The sequence below is a fragment of the Mytilus galloprovincialis genome, chromosome 13, assembly GCF_965363235.1.
Source record: "Mytilus galloprovincialis chromosome 13, xbMytGall1.hap1.1, whole genome shotgun sequence".
NCBI lineage: Eukaryota > Metazoa > Mollusca > Bivalvia > Mytilida > Mytilidae > Mytilus > Mytilus galloprovincialis.
The window spans coordinates 38,099,976-38,120,951 of NC_134850.1; the positions used below are offsets into that span (position 1 = coordinate 38,099,976).

The following is a 20,976-nucleotide window of genomic DNA, read 5'->3' on the forward strand; positions in this document are numbered from 1 at the left end:
CCTTATCGATTAAGGGTGTCATACACTACAAATTTAAGTGAAATTCATATGGAACTAGCAAGACTGTAAAGCCCAAACTACACAATAGCTAATTACTGTATCAATTATATTTTTAACGTAAATAGCCTTGGGAACGATTTTCCAAGTATTGAAACATGTAATTACGGGAAAAAAGTCCAAATAAAATAAACCAATGAAATCCAGAAAATTCTCTCTCCACAGATTTTGAAAAATGATATTCATACTTTTTTTTTTTAAATGAATTCTATATATATAGTTAAAGATGATTAAAAATGCAATGCATTGTTTTAATTATGGCACCATGGTTCTAAACTTTGTACTCAAATATATTCTAGTCTTGTATGCGTAGTTAATGTATTTAGCTCTCATTCTTTCAAAATTTGTTTATTTGAAAAACTGGAAATAAAATTCGTAAGAATAATAATATATGTGTCATAATAATTAAGGACACTGAAATAAAGGTATCAAAGTTGGGTGATGATACCACTTGTCTTCTAAAAGATTGATTTTTTGAACTTTTTTTAATGAATTCCTTTAATGTTTTCGAAAAGTGTTCTGGGATAAAAGGATATTTTTCTAAAGGAGATACCATTTAAATTAAGAGGGAAAGGGGGGGGGGGGGTTGGCGAACATTTTTGTTTAATTTTTCGACGCTATCAATAAAAAGAAATGTCTTCAAAATTTAACACTTTAAGGAAAGGGGGGAGGAATCTGAATTCAGAATTTTTTTTTTGTAATCTGGTTGACCAGAGAATTTTTTTTATCAAATGGGGGGGGGGGAGGCAGAATATATTTTTTAGGATAAAACCATAACCACCCCTGGAGTCAAATGGTTGCTCCCTTAAAAACATATACTTTTAACCAAGAACACTTTTCAAAATCATATAAAGAATTGTTCTCTATAACCAAAGTAACATGGATTGGAAGAAATTATTTCAATAAAGATGGTTCACTACTCATTCAATGAATGAATGGCTTTAATACGTTAGCTTTGAAATCGAATGTTTATGAAGAAATAGGTTGTTTTGATTTAGATACTATGGAACAAATGTGATCAGTTATTCAAGTTTGGAAGATCAGAAATTGGTAATACATGAAACATTTTATGAATTTCATGCGTCCGGAGTGCTTTCCTGGATTAACCTCCATCAGGAACGCTCATATCCGAATATTTTAAAGCCAATGATGTAGAACCGATTGAGTGTGTATGTATAAAAACGTATCAACAGAACTAGTATGTTTTAGAGAAAAACATAGTTTTCTTACTTGAATTGTTTCATATTTTTCATGACTTTTATAACTGTTCATACGGTATAGATTTTTCTCATTGTTGAAGATCGTACGGTTGCCTATAATTGCTCACATCAATTTCATTTGACGTTTGGTGGATAGTTGTCTAATTGGCAGTCATATCACATCCCATTATTTTTACATAGCAAGGAAGCGAAATAAGTCCTGTGTTGCATTATTTTACAACAAGACGGTGCAAAAACATGTTGAAGGCGAGCATGTGTGCAATATGTAAATGTCTTTAAACTGTTTGGTCTTGTTGAAGATTAGGAGTGATGACAATTATCTAAACATTTCTTTCAATGTAAGATTATTTGCTGGTGTGAACAAGCATTGAAGATGAAAAAGGCTGAAATAATGAAGATATTGTATTGAAAATACTAGTGTAATACAGAAAATAATAACAGATGCTGCTTGACACAAGCTCCTTTTTACATAGAGTATTGCTGTCATGTCAACGAACTTTAGATGTTAAATATCTCTTCATTACACAGTTAGAGCAACAGTTGTTGTCGTATGTTGCCCATGTAATCCAATAGCTGTAATTGTAATATAGATATTCATTCCACTGTAGAATTTAACTCGAAGTGGGACATGCATCACAAGAAATTCATTTGTCGTCTCCTGCCACTGTACAATATCTGCTCCATTTGAAGCTGTCCCTACAGACACTTCATAGTACAAGGTAAATGCAGAGGTAAAATACGTATCCCAGCTTATGATTAAAGTTCTGTTCTTTTCCGACATTGTGATGGACTTTGTTTCTAAACATATATAATGCATTCACTTATTATGTATTCATATAATGTTATTGTATTGTCATTAAGATATGTGTAAAGATCTAACGAGGAATATACCCATAGTGTAGATAAGATAAAAGACTTCTCTAATAAAGTTTGCAACAATCTACAGGTGTCTATACACTATGTCAAACTCTAAATATTCCCAAAGCTCTCCTCATTTAATTCATGTCTTCAACTTTTATCTTCCCGATTATTTTCATTGATTATTTTCGTCATCTTCGTTTTCAATTTACGTTTCTTATAAATCCCAGATCATTGTTCTAGTATGTGCTGGTTATTTCAAAGAATATTTAAGCTTTAATTTAATATCTGGGTAATGTCTATATGTGGTAGATTTTTGTTTTCCTTTTGCATTGGACTTACTTTGTTAATTTCTTAAAAATGCTTTTTTGTTGAAGTATAAGATGGTAATACATGTTGAAGATCCTTAAATGTTCTCCAATTGTTTGTATTGTTAAATTAAAAAAAATCTAGAATCACGTAATTAAAGATACCAGACTTATATTATAATCAATTGCAACAGAAGATTAAATCAATAACAATGTAAAAGAGTATTGAAAACAACAAAAACCAAAATGAAATAAATAATGAACATTATAGTTGTTTATTTCTGTGTCATTTGGTCTCTTGTGGAGAGTTGTCTCGTTGGCAATCATAACACATCTTCTTTGTTATAATTACCAAACATTTTTGTACAACTTGTATAGTACTATTAGTTTTGCATTGCTTCTTAATACGCGACGTCAAATACGTTTATATGTACCCTCGAGAAAAGACAAAACTATTTTAAGTAATAAAACAATAACAAACCTGATACTTTAGGATTTTTTGTAGACACAGACATATTTGTTGATACAGGTTGACTTGATAGAAATGCATTATTAATTGCTGATACTCTTGCTACATATTGTCCATCATGCAATTCAAAACCAGTCATACTACAGTACATTACACCATCATGATCATAAAGAACTGTCTTTGATAATGAAACCGTCTTGTCTTGGTTTTCAAATTCAACCTAGAATATATAAGGTATATTTCGTTATAATGTGAGGAGGACTTCCTACTGTCGAGACTGTCTAATTAACTATTTAGAATTGTTTGCCAAATAGTGAATCTATATCAATCATCAAGATGATTACATAGAAGAAAGGAATGTGACTTTTGAAAACCTCAGTACAGTATAATGGGAAGTTTTCACGTCTAAATATTACAACTCAAATAAAATAGGCAACATATAAGAAAATTTTCTTAACGTTTAATTGAAATCAATTGAATTGTTCAAGAGAAGTTGGAGAAGCAATTCTATTGAAGAGACGGAACGGAACTTGTACATAAAAAATCAATTCGAACAATAAAATAATATAAATATTTAAGTATGTAGAAAAAATGTTTGAATACGTAATTGAACAGTGGTATACTACTGTTGAATGTATCTTCCAAGTAATGAACAAAGAGTTGTGGATGTACGTTGTCTTAAGTAATTATGATAGAATCATTATATTGCCATGTCAACCTCGAAATTCATGGTATCAAGAAATAATTACAAGTGCAAAATTTTTCTAAAAATTTCAAAGAAATTGAACTACTGATTTAAAATAATTGATGGTAGGAAAACACAATGATAAATTACATCTACTTCCACAATTATCTTTATTTTTTTACTTCGATGATATCGGTAGAAAAATATCGCTTTCATGCACTCAAGCTGTGTTTTATGCAAAAATGTCAGCAGGAATCTTTGAGAAATGATGATAAAAAAATAACTACATTATTTTGGGGATCATCAACAAAATAAGATACTGTACAAAGTATTCGAAAATAGTGGCCGATAGTTATGTGTTAAAAGTTTTAACTAAGATTTAATAAAAAGATATTATCTACTTACAAGAAATGAATCTAAGCGTGATTTATCTTCAAAGCCCATCCACTTTAACCGCACAGTAGAGGTGTTTCCATGAAAGTTTGATTTACTTTTGTATTCCGTAATTGGTTGGTCAAGAATTTGAATCTGAGCATTCTGAATAGATGGAGGTCTGTCTGATATTGTAACACCATCGGATGATTTCTTGCTGTGTAAGCCTGCCTTATTGTGACACCGTAGTGTTACATAGACCGTCTTTGATGACAACAAGCTATGGTCAAATACTTTAGACGCAGATGACAGTTCAGACGATATTCGGACAAACGCTTGGACCTCATTACCAAATTCACTAAAACCTATGAATAAGATGCAGAACTGCAATTTTTTAAATTAAAGTCGTGGACATCTCATTTTTTTTAAAGCGATGAAATGCTTTAATGTTTGCATTTAACAAAATATATATTTATTTCGATTGCAAATTTTACATACTTTTATTTATTGCACAAAAAGTTTTTCTCACGCTTCCTTAAATAAAACTATGATATTATAATACTTGTGCAACACTATTTTTACTGAAAGAGAAATTAAAATTACAGAAAATTTTTCTGCGGATGTATAAAACTTACAGGTACAGCCAATGTGCAACGAAATTTAATTTATATTAATACATCTTGAATACAAATCCAAATCGCCTACATTTACTGTAAATTGTTGATGTTAGTCGGAATTTTTAGGTACAAAAAAGTAATATTAAGCATTAAAACTTACCAATTGCCCATTCACAATACGACAATCCGGACTCCAAATCTTCTACCCTCCAGTTAGCAATGATTTCATCCGTTGTTTGACTGTCTATGTCATAACCTATATTATAATAACATAATATCAGGACGGATTCAAAAATGCATTGACAAGTGGCACCAAATCTACACTTCTTGCTTAAGGTACTTTATTAATAGTTTTATTACATTTTGTGGAAGATTATTATTTAATGCAGTTATGGAACTTTCAATGTTTTCTATAAATAAAATGAGAAATATTTGCAAATATATATAATTTGTATTTGGTAGATTCAAATAAATAAGAAACAAACATAGTTATTGTTGAATTATTTAAAACATAAGCATAATCAATGCGACAGTTCATTACACTTGTTCAAATTTTGCTGATCGATTCATCAACGTTTTTTTTTTTGTGATTCTTGGAACTTAAGGGTATCACTCGAAATTTTGGACCAACTATTGGATAAACAATGCTTCCTGTAGAACCTAGTCAAATTTGACCCGTCTTAGTAACTCATGTGCCGTCTTTTAACTCATTTTTCTAGTTAAATGTTACTGCTGGTAGCTGCATTGTTTGCATGTTTGTATTGTATGTTATACTTTTACGACATATGGACTAGATCAAGCCCAATAATTTATGTGTTTAGACCAACTTAGATACGACAGTATTTTATACGTAGCGACATTAAATATGATAGTTATAAAAAAAGAAGATGTGGTATAATTGCAATGAGACAATTCTCCGCAAGAGACCAAATGACACAGAAATTAGCAACTACAGGTCACCGTATGGCCTTCAAAAATTAGCAAAGCTCATACAATATAGTCAGCTATATGAGGCCTTGAAATGACAAATGTAAAACAAATCCATTTCGTAGATGCAAATCAAAGTAGCAAACAAAAACCGAGGGAATTGCATTAGCTTAAAAAGAAGATAAACCCAGTATATTAACAGTGTGAGCGTCCTCTAAGCTTGCATCACTCGCCATGATAAATCCACTCTCCGACACAATGTCACGATTAGCTATAGACTAATTCTCAGACCAGACTATTCAGATATATAAAGGTTTGACTTAGAAGAAACACCGTCATAGCTAGATAATACAATTAATTATCTAATTTCCACTACAATTTGATATTAATTAGTATTGTAATTTTCACTGTTAAAAATAAATGTTAGAGAAGTCACACAAATCTAATCTTGAACTCCATCCAAATTCTTTCTTAATTTTAAGAACTCGTTTTAGAAATTCAAATGTGACGTCACTTTGGCTTTGGCTAACACGGCTGTGTATTTTGTAATGCATCCGTTTATATTCTGTAGCTAGTCACAACTTCAGTTTGATCATGATTATCAATATAGTCATTTTATAAAATTTAGTGTTTGCAAAAGTATGAATGATTTTAAATAATAAGGATGTTCTTGTCACAGGCGGATAACCCGGGTAGCATTGGCCCATTTTCTTGGAGTTTTTGGTCCTCAGTGCTCTTCATCTTTGTACTTGTTTTGGCTTTCAACTTTTTTCATCTGAACGTCACTGGTTAGTCTTGTGGGGACGTAACGCACGCCTGGCGTATTTTTTCTTTAACCTAGTACCTTTTGTTGGCTATTGTTCGTTTGTTTCTCTGTCCTATTTTTTCTCTTATTTATTTGTATTGTAGTCCTGTCATGTAATGTTCTCATTTTAATGTTATAATTAACATTGCCATTAAAGCGGGAGGTTTGGCATGCCACTAACCCAGGTTCAACCCACCATTTTATCTCTTAAAATGACCTGTACCAAGTCAGGAAAATGGCCATTGTTATATTATAGTTCGTTTCTGTGTGTGTTACATTTTAATGTTGTATTTCTGTTGTGTCGTAGTTCTCTTATATTTCATGCGTTTCCCTCAGTTTTAGTTTGTAACCAAGATTTGTTTTTTCTTTATCGATTTATGAATTTCGATCAGCGGTATACTACTGTTGCCTTTATTTAAGACTCTGACTACAAAGTCTGGCTATATTCACTACAACAATGTATGTGTTGATCGTTGTTGTTTGACTATGCGCAGACAACTGGTTCGTTTGGAATGTGGTGCTTTCAATTCATATCATGTTATCCTTTGTACAAAATGCATCAATTGGGACAATTTTATTTCCTAAACTAATTATACCTGTATATCTAATAGTTATCATGCCGAGTATTGATATTCTGAGCAAGGCGCCGACCATTTATCGTTTGTAGAACTGTTTTGATTTTGTTTTAAATACATAATTTGATTATACATTTCTAACACACCTAACAAAATTTGATAAGGAAGAAAAAAATACAGCTATAGATTCTATTTCAAGTTACAGGGGAAATACTCAAAGATAAAGGTTTAAAATATGGTGTTTAATGTCATAGATAATAGAAGTTTTCATTTTGGTTATAATTTAACAAAAAACTTGATTCATAAATTAGATGAGTGGGCTGTGCCTTACTAATTAAACTGATTATCTTATATACCTACCAATTCCATCATAAACGAATTCTATATCAGGAGGTGTCAGGTCAATATAAAGGGCTTCTGCTGTGGCTACTGCCGACAATCCAGCACCATTGATCGAAACAACAGTTATGTGAACTGTAGACGTATGTGCTAATATAATATTATAATTGTAGGCGAAGGTGTTTAGCCCAACACTTGTATATCTCTGTATTTCTGTGCTTCCCTCTTTGTAACCTTTCAAATAATGTAAATTTCAATAATAATGCACAAAAAGGGACATCATGACGTGTTTTTTGTCAAAATTACCTAAAAAAATAATTTGCATCCATTTTATATTTTTAAAATTACAGCTTTGTTTTTTTTTACTTTGCTTATGTGGAACCAGGGAGGCCGCCCTTTCGCTTTTGTTGGAATAAGTTAGTTTATTAAATTTGAAATCACTGAATCGTGACTGGAGCGACGTTGTTAAGGGCAGTCAGTGCTTAAAATGAAGTTATGGATCCGGAAGTGCTCTGTATTTACTTTCCAACTGTAATGTTCAAGGACAAGTAACGAGTCGGATTTAGCCTGGTGTACCACCTTATAAGCCTTCTATTATTTTGTGAATTTTATATTCATTGAAATACATTGTAATGGCACTGCATGATGCCATAATGTATTCATATAATGTGTACAAGTAATATGTTCTGTTAAGAAAAGTTTCTTGTTCGTTACTATATAGAGTTTAAATAAAATATGTCACTTTTTGGCTTCCAAGGATTGAACCAAACATAATTCGATCAACATTGGGTAACCCTTCAAAAAATAAACTTACCAATTGCCCAGAGATATTCAACAATAGGACTTTCCTCATCAATAAATTGCCATGAGGCATGTATTGATGACCATTCATGTAGCCAAATTGAGTGAGATAAAACCGGATAAGAGTTTGTCTTTACAACAAATACTTCAGCCTTAGAAATCTGAATATTATCGAGTAAAACGCCTGTTGTGTCGTCCATGCTTCCAAATGAAATATTAACATTTATATTCTTAGCGGTAAAGAAAAATGTATGAGGATGCCAGGATACTTCAATGTCAGAACCATGTTTGTCTTGCTTTTGGTACACAAGAAACACATGTCTTTCATTTCCAAATTCAATATAACCTTCTTTAGTAGAAAACACTGAATCTTCAAAGGGGACATGAGCAGTAAAGAATTTAATGCTATATGTGTTGTCTATTTGTAAGTTATTTAATGTCTGCAATACACTTCCTCTGAAAAATAAAAAAGACCGACCATCCATAGCAATAGATTTTGATGAACCCAGGACGCAAATACAATCCTGATCAGAAGAATTCCAGTGATACGGTTTTGTATATCCACAAATATTAGCTGCGGAAATGTTTGAAATGTCTACAAAGTCATTATCACCGTCTTCAAATGACGGATTCTTTATCATACTGTTTTCACTGAAAATCAGCTTTACCGGTTTTGGTGGGGTTTCATCAATTGTGACACCATCCGAGGTTGCAATGTCCGATACATGGCCAACAAAATCAACAGCATATACTTTGCTTACTAACTTAGCCCCTAGAATATAAAAAGAACTAACAAGACAATAGTTCTCACATTTTTAATCTAGTTTTTCTGCTTATTGATTAATTTAGGATATTTACTATTAAGTCGAAGACCTCATTTTGTTTGTCGATTCTCTTGAGATTTCTTCAACAATAAATCAACGAACATTCCTCTATGTCCTAAAGGTACCATGCGTTTTTCTGTATACTATGATCCGACATATGCTATAAATAAAATGTATTGCTATTTACTATCAATTCCGCGGTTGTCACTGGTATATTATACAGTCCGCCAAAAGTTAAGCACCACCGAAATATAAGTGGCAAATTTTTTTTTAAACTACTGCGAAAAATATTAATGTTTGGTGTTATGAATTACCTTTAACAACACTAAGAAAATTCATTACGACCAAAAAGATTAAACTCCGATAAAGCAGTCAAGCAACCTCTAACCAAAGGTCATCTGCGCGTTTACAAATACACTGTTTCTCCAGGTGGTCGTGTTAGTGTTCGTACATTGGTTTGTCGACTTCATAAAGGCAACAGAAGAGCAAATCGTGGTGTATAGAGACCTGTACTTACAGGCAGGCACTCTACCGTCAGGTTTCAATGGGATAATGACTATCTATGGTTGAACATAAGAAGCTGACAAAACACTCATTGGTATGATGGGAGTCAGTTTCTTTTACTACCAGGGGACGCCATATTACGAATTTCGCGGGGAAACAAAACGGCATTTGACCAAAACAATGTTTGCACAAGGACTGCATTTAGTGCTGGTGGTGTACCAGTACGGGGTTGCCTCTTATACCATTATAAATTGGTTATGCATAATCTGCAGGGTAATATAAACAGACAGACATACAGAGATTTGGAACCTTAAACCTCTGTTGTCCCTCATTTTAATAATTCCCTACTTTCGTCATCATTGTCAAGACCCTTGTACATGGACGACAACGGTAGACCACACAGGGCAAGGATTGTAACAGAGTTCAAAGAGCAACAAGCCATTTATACTACTTTTTGCCTTCCATGCCATTGGCGGAAATCTCAATCGCAGAGATCCACCTTCACAATATTTTGTCGATTTATAAGTGGCATTTGTTGTTTAATGCAACATATTTCCTCAACTGAAGTTGTGAAGCCTTAATTATAGCTTCTACCGAGAATGATACGTCGTGTTATGAAACTGTACCGGAAGAGAGGTTGTTACACATGCTATTGACTCAAATATTGACATTAAATTTGCCGAACATACCAAAGATTATGTGTAGAAAATTTTAATGATATTGGGTGATCAATTGCTGTAAAAAAAAAATCACAGTGAAACTTAAATTCCGTTTCTGAATTGTGTAATTTACACTATTTCTAAGAACGAAAAACCTTCATGCATATAACCTTCATAAGTGACCAAAATTATATTGCTGGTTTGTTTATGGTATACATTAGCAAAATTGCTATATGATTGTTTTCATTTTTTCGAGGAATAATTGAATTTTTAAATTTGAAAAAAATAGTTGCAATAAAAATAAGTGGTGCTTAACTTTTTGCGGACTGTATATTTCGACCGAGAGTCTCTATAATGACTATATCGTATAGGATTGTAAACTTAGAATTGACAGTAAATAGCAAAATCACTTTTTTAGTGTTTATATGTTCAAAGTATACAGAAAATTAGAAGAAAAAATAAATAAAAAAACTTTGAAAAAGGGTGAGGGACCAAAAACATTTGTCCTGTCACCAAGTACCTTTCATTTTTGATACTTTTCTTGAAATTCTATAGCCATAAAATCTTTTACAAAAATTGATTGTGATTTTTTAATTTTGATTGTTTTAATACCACTTTTAAGCACCACATTTATTGGTGAAGGAAGTGGAGAAAGCCACCGACCTTCGAAAAGAAATCTGACAATCCTAGTCAATTGAGATTGGAGTCGAGTGCACCCGCACGAGCGGGGTTCGGAATCACAACCTTAGTATTGACTGGCTAGTAATTACAGTAGTAACTACTAATACCACTCGGCCACCGAGGCCCCTTTTTATAAAAATTCATCATACAATAGTTAACATACTTTTACCCACGCTCTAAAGTGGTGTGTTCTAGTATTATTTATCTAACTATTTTGCAGTTCTTTTGTTTTCAGCTTTGTATCAGAAAAATTGCAAAACACTTTTAAATGATTAACAATTTGTACTTATAGCTATTAATTGAACATAAACTTAAAAAAGATGAGTGGAAGTGCATTGGAAAGTAAATCTATGTTGGTGGAGATTTATTTCCCCGAGGGTATCACCAGCCCAAGAGTCAGTACTATTTGTGCTGACATGAATTATCATTGAAATGGTTATATTTATAAATTAACTGTTTACAAAATTTTGAATTTTTGAAATACTAAGGCTTTTCTACCTCATGCATAGATTACCTTAGCTGGATTTGGCTAAAGTTTCAGGAATTTTTGGTCCTCAATACTCTTCAACTTCGTACTTTATTTGGCCTTTTTAACTTTTTTAGATTCGAGCGTCACTGATGAGTCTTTTGTAGACGAAACGCGCGTCTGGCGTATGTACCAAATCTAGTCCTGGTATCTATGATGAGTTTATTTACGTAAAAGTTTAAACGTCATATATCAAAACAAATATTTATAATTTTCTTGCAAATATAATTAATTTTGAAGAACGTATTGGACACACACAATTAAAATGAACAAAATAAAAAACTTGACATTTCTAATAAATCTCTTTTCCGTGTCGTTTTTAACACTTTTTTTTAATTCTGAAGATCAAGGAATTTTTTTCTTTTTTAATTATAATATGCGATTCCTGAAGTTTTCGTATTTTGCCATGATGTGTCGTCTTAATTGTTTTATGAGATTTGATCATTGGTAGACGTATGTTACCGTACTTAATTACCTGAGTGTATCATAGACGAGTTGATAGATTTGGATACTGATCTTTGAATACCAACATTTTGAAAGGGTAGCACATCACATTCCGTATTGGTGATTTCATTTTTAACGCACCAGTAATACTTCTGAATACCGGAGTCGTGATCTACAAAACCACTCCAGGATGCACCAACAACCTCTGAGCTGTTTTGAAAATCAATTTCCTTATGTCCTGCAGAATATAAAAATGCTCATGGAAAACTGCCCCTAGAGTGCAATTGAGAATTTAATAACAAAACTGCGAAATTCAATAGTTTTTGTTCCTTATCATATTGATATATCTTTTCAAGCTAATATGTAGATATTATTATGAAACTTAAAGTAAACTGTTAAAGAAAATGCAGTACTGGTTGTTTTTTTTAGAGACTAGTTTGCACTTATTTATTCACGTTTATATCGCAGTCTTCAAATAATTGTTTGATTACAGTCGTACTATAATAAACTAACCTATGCCGTCATGCACAACTCCGACTAAAGGTTTATCTATATCTACAGTAAATCCATCTGATGACAGTGTACAATGTTGTCCAGCATAACTGTAACCAACCACATTAGAATAATACCAAACACCGGTTAACAGTGGTACTCGGCTGATATTAACTGTTGATACTGATCCAGGAATATCTATTTCAACTTTGTGTATGTCATGACCTGAAAGACATTTTGTTTGTTGTGTACACTCAATCATAATAAGGAGGTGTGATTTGAAAATAACTCAATAAATTACCGTAAAGCTTGTTATTGATGTTTAATGAAGATGTCAAATACAATTATAAAATGAAAAGATATATGTATGTGTAAGTTTAGTGCAATAAAGAATGAGGTACACCATATTGTTTCTTGTAAAAAATTGTTAATTTTCGAAAGTTTTCGAAACAAATATTCTCTGTACATATAATTATATTTCAAGATTGTATATGATTTTTACAGTATGCAATCGTATGCTCTGTTTTGGAAAAAAATAATATTTTTCTTTATTTCTAATCCATAATTATAAAAAGAGGTTTTTGAAAAAAAAAACATGAACAAAGAGATCTGATAATGCTGATGAAGATTACGTGTAGGAGGAAAAAATCATGGAGTAATTTCCATCCGTATAGAACACCCAAATGCATAAAACACGTGTATGAATCATCGAAAACAAATATAGACTATGTTTCCCGTAACAGAAATTGAATTTAGACCAGTTGATGCTGATGGAGAAAATGATGTGTATAATATTTGCATCCCCTTCTTAGACAGAAAATTAACAAGTACTACACACATACTTGTCAAATAATCTTATGTACTATCTATACATCCAAATGCGTAGTGTTAGAGCAATCCTGCTGAACGTGTATTCCAAGAAGTTCGAATTAGTTTAAACAATATTTTATTCAATAGATCAAATTGTGATGTATAAAAGATAATGTATAATAACCAATGTCGATTCCATGCAAGGACAAACAAATTAAGATGAAGACAAATATTAGATTTTTAACTGTATACAGGTACAAAACTAGTTTTGTAGGCACTCAATTTTATTCATGTTATATTGATCAATAGAACATCAAAAGGTAGAGATGAGAATATCAACATAGAAAAGCACTGTACTCCACTATATAGGTGTATCAGATGTAATACTATTATATGCAAAGCAAAGTAAATATAATGCTAAAGCATCTTGTTTTCATATAGTTTGATAACTAATGTTGTCACGAATGTTGCAGAAAAATAAATGCGTATCTGTCAAAGTAAATGCTCTCAATAATAGTCCTATGTATCTGAATTTGTTTTCTTGTAACAATGATATAAAATTTAAAAACATACATTATCGTAAACATACATTATTGATGCTCTTAAATATAGTACATACCACCCGGGTAAGTACTCAAATAAACATGGAATTTCTCTATAACAGTGCTAGCCTTGACAAATGCTTTTTGCCATGAAACAGAAAATAGCCCGCCTCGTAGCATATAATCAATATCCTTCTTCCGGTGGCCAGGTAAATGTTCCATTACCTAAAAAAATTACTGTAATACTTTTACATTATCTTAATACATAAACCAGTTCTAACATTATATATTTTTGATTTCCAAGAAACCAAAATTACATAATTTCTCCTACAAAATTATTTGCAGTAACAAGGTTTAAATGTATTTCGGCCAGGGTCACTGTTTTTAGTTGCTCCAATAAACATTCTCCCGAAATCTACTTTGTTCGTATTGCATTCCATAGAAAACTACAATTATCCTTATATTACGTTACATGAACACAATGTATCATCTTTAATATTTTCTAGAATATTGGTGTTTAGATAATCTTTACTTAAAGCGAGAAGTACATATCTCCACGAATATGACGAATTCTCCGTTTCAGCATCTAATGTTTTGAATGGTAATATTTTCGAACGTGCCAACCTAAATTCTATGATTAGTTAAAACACGTTATCAACAATGTAAAGTATATCAATGACGTGACGTTATTTTCATAATGGATAACGATCAATGAAATAAAAAGTAAAATCACAAAAATACTTAACTTAGAGAAAGATCAATTGGGAAAGTCCATAATCACATGGCAAAATCAAATAACAAAACGCATCAAAAACGAATGGACAAAAACTGTCATATTCCTGACTTGGTACAGGCATTTTAATATAAATATATTTTGAAATAACATACAGTCCTTAAGTTTCGGTAAGAAATTCTTGCACAATAAAATTCATCATCAGGTGATAAATATATTTTAAGTGTCCTTCTTATTCAGTCAAGTATAATAATGTACTATTTTAACAAGGAATATTAAATTGTAAATAAATTCCTTACCCCCGCGCCAACAAAGTTCGTTGTCGTCAGAGGTTTTGACATAACTGTAACACCATCAGATTTAAAGTCAGCAAAAGTGTTACCGTCATACCATGCTCTGACAAAGAATGAGTATGTCTGAAACTCATTTAGAACTTTTCCTAAAAAACATACAACATCGTTATCAGTTCATTAAGCAGTTAACAATTTACCAAAACTAGTTACAAGATTACTTGTAGACGGCCCTGTTAGAGTACATTATAAACCACAAGCTATATTTCAAATAAGTTAATGTTCATATTTTGTGTTATGAAACTAGTAAAACTATCATTATATTTTATATCTACATACTTTTAGTTTTTTGACTGATGTACTTATTTTTTTTTATTTTTTTTTTTTTTGGGGGGGTGGGGGGAGGGGGAATTTAGGCATCAATAGTTAACCCAGGCTTTAAACAAAATTTTTTTTTAAAGCAAACAGTTCATATGATGAAGACACATCTGTAATCTTTCAATCAGTTTAATTGAGTCCTGGAACTGGCATGTAACTAACTGCTACATTTAGTAGTCCTTTGTTAATTCGTTGACTAAATGTAAGGGGATGGTTCCGATCTCGCAAAACATTTTAACCCCATCACAGTTTTGCATATGTCCTAGGTCAGGAGCCTCTGGCCTTTGTTAGTCTTGTATGATTTTTGATTTTAGTTCATTTATATATTTCGGAGTTTAGTATGACGTTTATTATCACTGAACTAGTACACATGTTTGTTAAGAGGCCAGTTGAAGCATGCCTCCGGGTAAGTGATTTTCTCGCTGATTGCAGACCCATTGGTGGCTTTCGATTGTTTCTGCTCTTTGGTCTAGTTTTTGTCTCTTTAACTCATTCCACATTTCCGTTCTCAATTTTAGAAATGAATATTTCTTAAAATTGAATATGCGTTAATCTATTGTTATACTGGATGGAAAGTTGATAACTATATTTGTTTTTATGAAATGCGATGATGAATTTGTAGACCAAATATCAAAATATCGTATTTGATAAAAAAAAAAAAAAAAAAACCTTTCGAAAAATGTAACCCTCAATGCTTATCAAATTCTTTCTACATTTGGCATTTTATTGTTTGAATTTAAGAGTCACTTACAAGTTGTTCATAGACGATACGCGCGTTTATCGTACAAAACTACGAGTGTTGTATCTTTGCTTAGTAGAGATATATATGAGAATAAAATGTTGTAATAAGTACCATACATGTTGGTCATACTCTTTTTAAAAAATCAGTGTTAGTAATAAAGTATTTCTTTTAAAGATATTGTACACATCCTTTATTGTTTAATATTGTTATGTTGATAGAAGTATTCAATTTTAGCATTTTCGTAAAGCTACCTCTAGGTAGAGTGTAGACAGCATAATCTATTTGACCACAAGGATGCCAAACATTCTCCACAGAGCCGTCAATTATCCCTTCTGGTTCACCAGAGTCTGTTATTCCTACACTCCATTCATACCTGGGGGTAAAATTCATATGTATACATGTAGAAATTAACTGTGATGTATTGGTTCAGTTTCTTAAAGTTTGCTGTACATTTTTAGCAGTGTACTTCAGTTATCTACATCTGAATTATATATGTCTAATGCACGTACATGTATATATTAAGAAGGACATAATTGTGAACCTTTATTACCATACAACAACATAATAACATAAACAGGATATGTTCACCTCACACGATGGCCTACAAACCATATTTCCTGTTAAGTATATGACCCATACAAATCATTATCACACTTTAGATCATATGCTATGATATTCAATTTTAGTGTCTTGTTTATAATTCGGAGTTTAATATGACGTCCATTATCACTGTACTAGTATACATATTTTTAAGGGGTCAGCTGAAGGACGCCTACGGGTGCGGGAGTTTCTCGCTACATTGAAGACCCATTGGTGGCCTTCGACTGTTGTCTGCTCTATGGTCGGGTTGTTGTCGCTTTGACACATTCCCCATTTTCTTTCTCAATTTTATCCTCATTTGAATCTGCTCTGCTAAAAACATTGATTCCAAACCTGTGTATTGTAGTTATGATGTATTTGCGGATTTTCTACAAGTTTATTTCATCACCTCGAGTAACAATAACACCTTTGCAAAGTGTATTAATTTTGTCTTACTAACCTACAGTCATGTTTTTATATACTAACCTTGAAATGCATGTAAATTTTCGGAAAGTACTAGCACCAGGTTTTGTTTTTATGAACATGTAAAACTTGTTACAACGGAAACCAAGAATATTAGCATACTGTTATGCGGACTCGATCTAAATCAAATGGGGTGTTTAGCTAATGTAAGAAATAACCCTTTCATAGTTCCAGGAGTTACCACATTATTTTAAAATACTAGCGACCAATATGTTTTATTGCATAATATAATACAATAAAATTTCTCATTTTTATTTACTCTTTATAATAAAAGCCTTGTGTACCTACCATTGTGGTACTAAACCCTGAATTTGAACTATTCTCCATCTAGCTGCTAGTGTGTCATGTGATGGCGTAAAGTTGATATCCTCTGTTTTCCCTTGTCGTAAATCATTCAAATCATAGATAGCAATTAAGGTGTTTGTGTTATCTAAAATTGGTTAACATACTTCCATTCACATTTTGCAAAATTTCAAATAATAATGTATAGAACGATATTTTTGCTGTAACATCGACACAGACACAGATGGATAATATTGAAACTCGAATGTAAGAAAATAATTTGAATTGAAGATACTTGAAACTTGTGAAACAATTTTCTATTTCAAGTTGATAATGTTTGACTAAACATTGATGATGATATTATGGATTTTTATGAACGCAATCTTACAAGGTTGCTCCTATGGTCAAGTTGATATGTTAATTCAACTGTGTTGTCAGGTGTTAAACAAACAAAATGATCTAGAAAAAAGAAGATGGTGTATGATTGCCAATGAGACAACTCTTCACAAGAGGACACCAAATGAAACAGAAATTAACAATATTATGTCTACGTACGATCTTCAACAATGAGCAAAGTCCATACCACATATTTAACTACATAAGACCCCGAAATGAACAGAAAACAAGAAAAAAATCTAATTTATGTAAAAAATTCTTGGCTTGAATGTTATATGCGTTATATGTCGAATTCGAAGGTCAATGTTATCTTTAGATCCTGATGGTACTTTTCATAGTCTAGATTTAATACATCTGCTGGCCAAATATTGGTTTATATAACAATACAGATATGTCCCTTGACATGACTTTATTATCTTAGCAAACTATTGGATAAGTTCTGTGTTTTGACAACACAGCTCTGTCCTTGCTTCCTTGACTCCATTGAAGAATGAGCATTTAGTTAATCTACATTTTCAGTACAATTCATGTCTAGATTGGTTTTAAATTGTTAAAATATAAATATTATAGTTATTTGTCCTACTGTAAGGTATATGAAGTACAAATATATACAAATACAGCCATAAAATAGAGCATTAAAATACTATCTTACTTTGTGTACTGTCTACACAAGGCGATTCCTCAATAGGACATCTTTGATTTTTTGGCGCGCACACACAGTGTCCTAGACATGTGCTTGAAGAGCATCGTCGTATCAACTCAAGTGAGCCACCAGGAATCAAACGGAATTGGTTATGAATCATGTCACTTTGAAGTCCAACCTAGATAAACGAAATAAACAATAAACAACAATACTTGGAAGTAGATTTGTTCCTATTTATAAGATGTTTTTATTTCGACAGGCATATATGTCTGCAGCTTTACATGTAATTACAACTCAAGAGACAACATCACACATGCTGCTTGTCATTACAGGTAGTGCGTATGGTGACATAAAACGAAGATTCCGAAGGTGTAAGGTAGAGAGTAATATGTTTTTCTACATAAACGAATAACAAAGTCATAAAGTTGTGTTGTCTTAGCTCGAGTTATCAATAGAAGTATATGGAATTTAACATCCAAATTTAGTGATAAAACAAATAAATGCAAGAAATTAAAAAAATATGTTCTAAAATAATATCAGAAATATTATCGTTTATGGTTGCAATTAGTTCTCATTTGATAGTTTTGTTTTTTTCTACGGTTATATCGTCAGTTCATAATGACAAGAAATGTTCAATAATTAAAAATTAATGTATTTCGCTACAGTTTGTTCTTGATAGTAAGGGTGTATTCTTCATTCAAATCTGATTTTTATTACCCTGCTGCGAAGGAGGCACTTACCTTGAAGATGTTACCGGTCTTGTTTCGTTTTGAGCTTCTGGTCTTTTTTATCTGTTTATACATATTGTATTAAAGTATTGTAAGTAGATTTGTATATCGATAAACTAATATTGCGTCGCATTTAATGTCTTACTTTATTAAATGCCCAAACACTGATGAACACATAGTCGTAGTCAGTTAATTTTGAAGTCTCTACTTCAAAAGCCTGCACTTTACCCTCATCTCCCTTGTCTACACCAGAACCATTGTGGTGAAATTTCTTTGGTTTATTATCCTACAAACATACATATACACTTAAGTTATGAACCATAACTTAAAGCACTCGAAGTTATAGACAGTTTCTTTATCAATTGGGCTTTTATCAAATCTAGATATAAAGTTACATAAATAATAGAAAGCTTCTTGTATGTGTTTGTACTATTGTGTTTGGGCATGTTTATTCATTAATGCAGATGTTTATAGAGTTCAGTCTGCAAATTAAATATATTACTATTGCCATTTACAAATTCTATATTTGTGTACGTACTTTATGTGTTTTTGTAACAATACCTCTCTTCTTTTTGAAAGTGGAAAATCAAAATAGAAAACATGAGAAAACATACAATTGGATACATTTAGGCAAATTTTGAATAAATATTAACAAAAGTTGAAAAAAATCAAATCAAATTACTCAATAAAAAAGGTTTAGGAAACAAGATGCAGTTAGACAAACTCCTGAAAATGACAGCTTTTCGTATTTGTACACATGTAAATTCCCGGCTTCAGTATGGTGTTCTTGACTTTTGGTAAAGAGTGAAAAAAATGAATGTTGAATGTTGATAAAATTGTTAAAGGGAATGTAATTGGAAAAATTATATTCAATCTAGTTATATTATTGATTTGAAAACTAACACTATTAAGATCATCAACCATATATCTACTTCCAACCGATACCATATAATAGTGTATACTAGAATGCAGATCAGAGAATCCTATCCATGACAACCACAATTTGAATGTTGACCATTTCATCCACCAACCATCAACATGACGATTTAATTTAGCAGCATGGTCCGTTTCAATAGCAAACGTGCCTTCAAATTAATGTATGTTGAAAATAATATATTGATATATGTTCTCATTGCAAAATAGTTCAAAAAATGATGAAGTTGAGAAATATTTCCAGCAATTCTTCTTCCTGTTTTCATTTTAGCAATTGATGTTGTTAAAAAAAAATACATCGAAAAGTTCGTGTGTCGTTATATGAATAATATCAAGAGAAAATATGTTCTTTTTTATGAATAGTGGATTTTTCCTGCAGTAAACTCCTTACTGTAAAGATAAACTATAAACCATAAATTATAATATAAGAAATACATAGTGATAAAGATTATAACACTGTTGACTGCTGTGGCCTTTTTTGACATTTTTACGTATTATGTCTGTTATTTCGTTCACACATCGTTGTCAATATGATGGTATTTGATTCAACTATAATTATATAAGTGAGAGGTTCAGCTAGCTATAAAACCTGGTTGAATCCACCATTTGTAACGTAGGAAAATGTCTGTACTTTGTCGTTATCCATTATTTTGATGTGTTTGAGCTTTTATTTTACCGTTTGAATCAAAATTTCCTCTGAGTTTGATACTTTTGTTATTTTGCTTTTACATCAAAACATGCTTTTGAATTTTGATATCATTACCTGCAATTGGAGGTGAGTTGTCGACGAAAATACCACCAGATGTCTCTCTCACGCATATTTTAGCCCCGTTACATGCAATAACAGTAACAAAGTATGTGCCACCATCGTGAAGATTCAGTCTGGTATAGATATAATCCCTGACCATTCCATTCAACTGTTGTAGAATATAACATTGTAAACCACATTAATAATTCATCTTCAAATTGTACATACTAGATACCTTGAAATCAATAATATCAACCAGTCCATTTGTTCTTAGTTTGCATTTGTCTGTTTTCTGGAATTTAATATTTAATGTTTAAATATGCCTGTAGTCTAAGGTTATACTTTATGGCCATGTGATGTCAGCTTTAAAATTAGCGGCTCCTTCTTTTATTTCACAAACTTAGATATAATACTAGAGTGTGACCTACAGAATAAGACTTCTCGCCGGGTTATGATTACATCAGCAACATGATCGGGGCTACATATCGAGCAAGATATGCTTATCATTCTGGTATACCTGATATCA

The 20,976-nt window shown here is 31.8% G+C and overlaps 1 protein-coding gene across 3 annotated transcripts in view; it reads right to left on the reverse strand.

The window, feature by feature from the left end:
- Positions 1-1,666: 1,666 nt before the first annotated feature.
- LOC143055975 (uncharacterized) overlaps positions 1,667-20,976 on the reverse strand; it is a 37,225-nt gene continuing 17,915 nt past the window's right edge. Inside the window, exons 19-34 of one of the 3 annotated variants that reach the window (XM_076229048.1) lie at positions 20,466-20,619; positions 19,673-19,854; positions 18,915-19,055; positions 18,051-18,219; positions 17,009-17,150; positions 15,910-16,031; positions 14,548-14,687; positions 13,593-13,740; positions 12,185-12,388; positions 11,703-11,909; positions 8,047-8,805; positions 7,254-7,466; positions 4,747-4,842; positions 4,003-4,334; positions 2,925-3,132; positions 1,667-2,075 (exon numbers count right to left, since the gene is read on the reverse strand). In XM_076229048.1, the coding sequence (XP_076085163.1) occupies positions 1,798-2,075; positions 2,925-3,132; positions 4,003-4,334; positions 4,747-4,842; positions 7,254-7,466; positions 8,047-8,805; positions 11,703-11,909; positions 12,185-12,388; positions 13,593-13,740; positions 14,548-14,687; positions 15,910-16,031; positions 17,009-17,150; positions 18,051-18,219; positions 18,915-19,055; positions 19,673-19,854; positions 20,466-20,619 (3,495 nt within the window). In that variant the 3' untranslated portion in view covers positions 1,667-1,797. Of the gene's footprint in view, positions 2,076-2,924; positions 3,133-4,002; positions 4,335-4,746; positions 4,843-7,253; positions 7,467-8,046; positions 8,806-8,891; positions 9,018-11,702; positions 11,910-12,184; positions 12,389-13,592; positions 13,741-14,547; positions 14,688-15,909; positions 16,032-17,008; positions 17,151-18,050; positions 18,220-18,914; positions 19,056-19,672; positions 19,855-20,465; positions 20,620-20,976 lie in introns of those variants that run through there. The other 2 variants (XM_076229049.1, XR_012972187.1) reach the window with 2 other exon arrangements.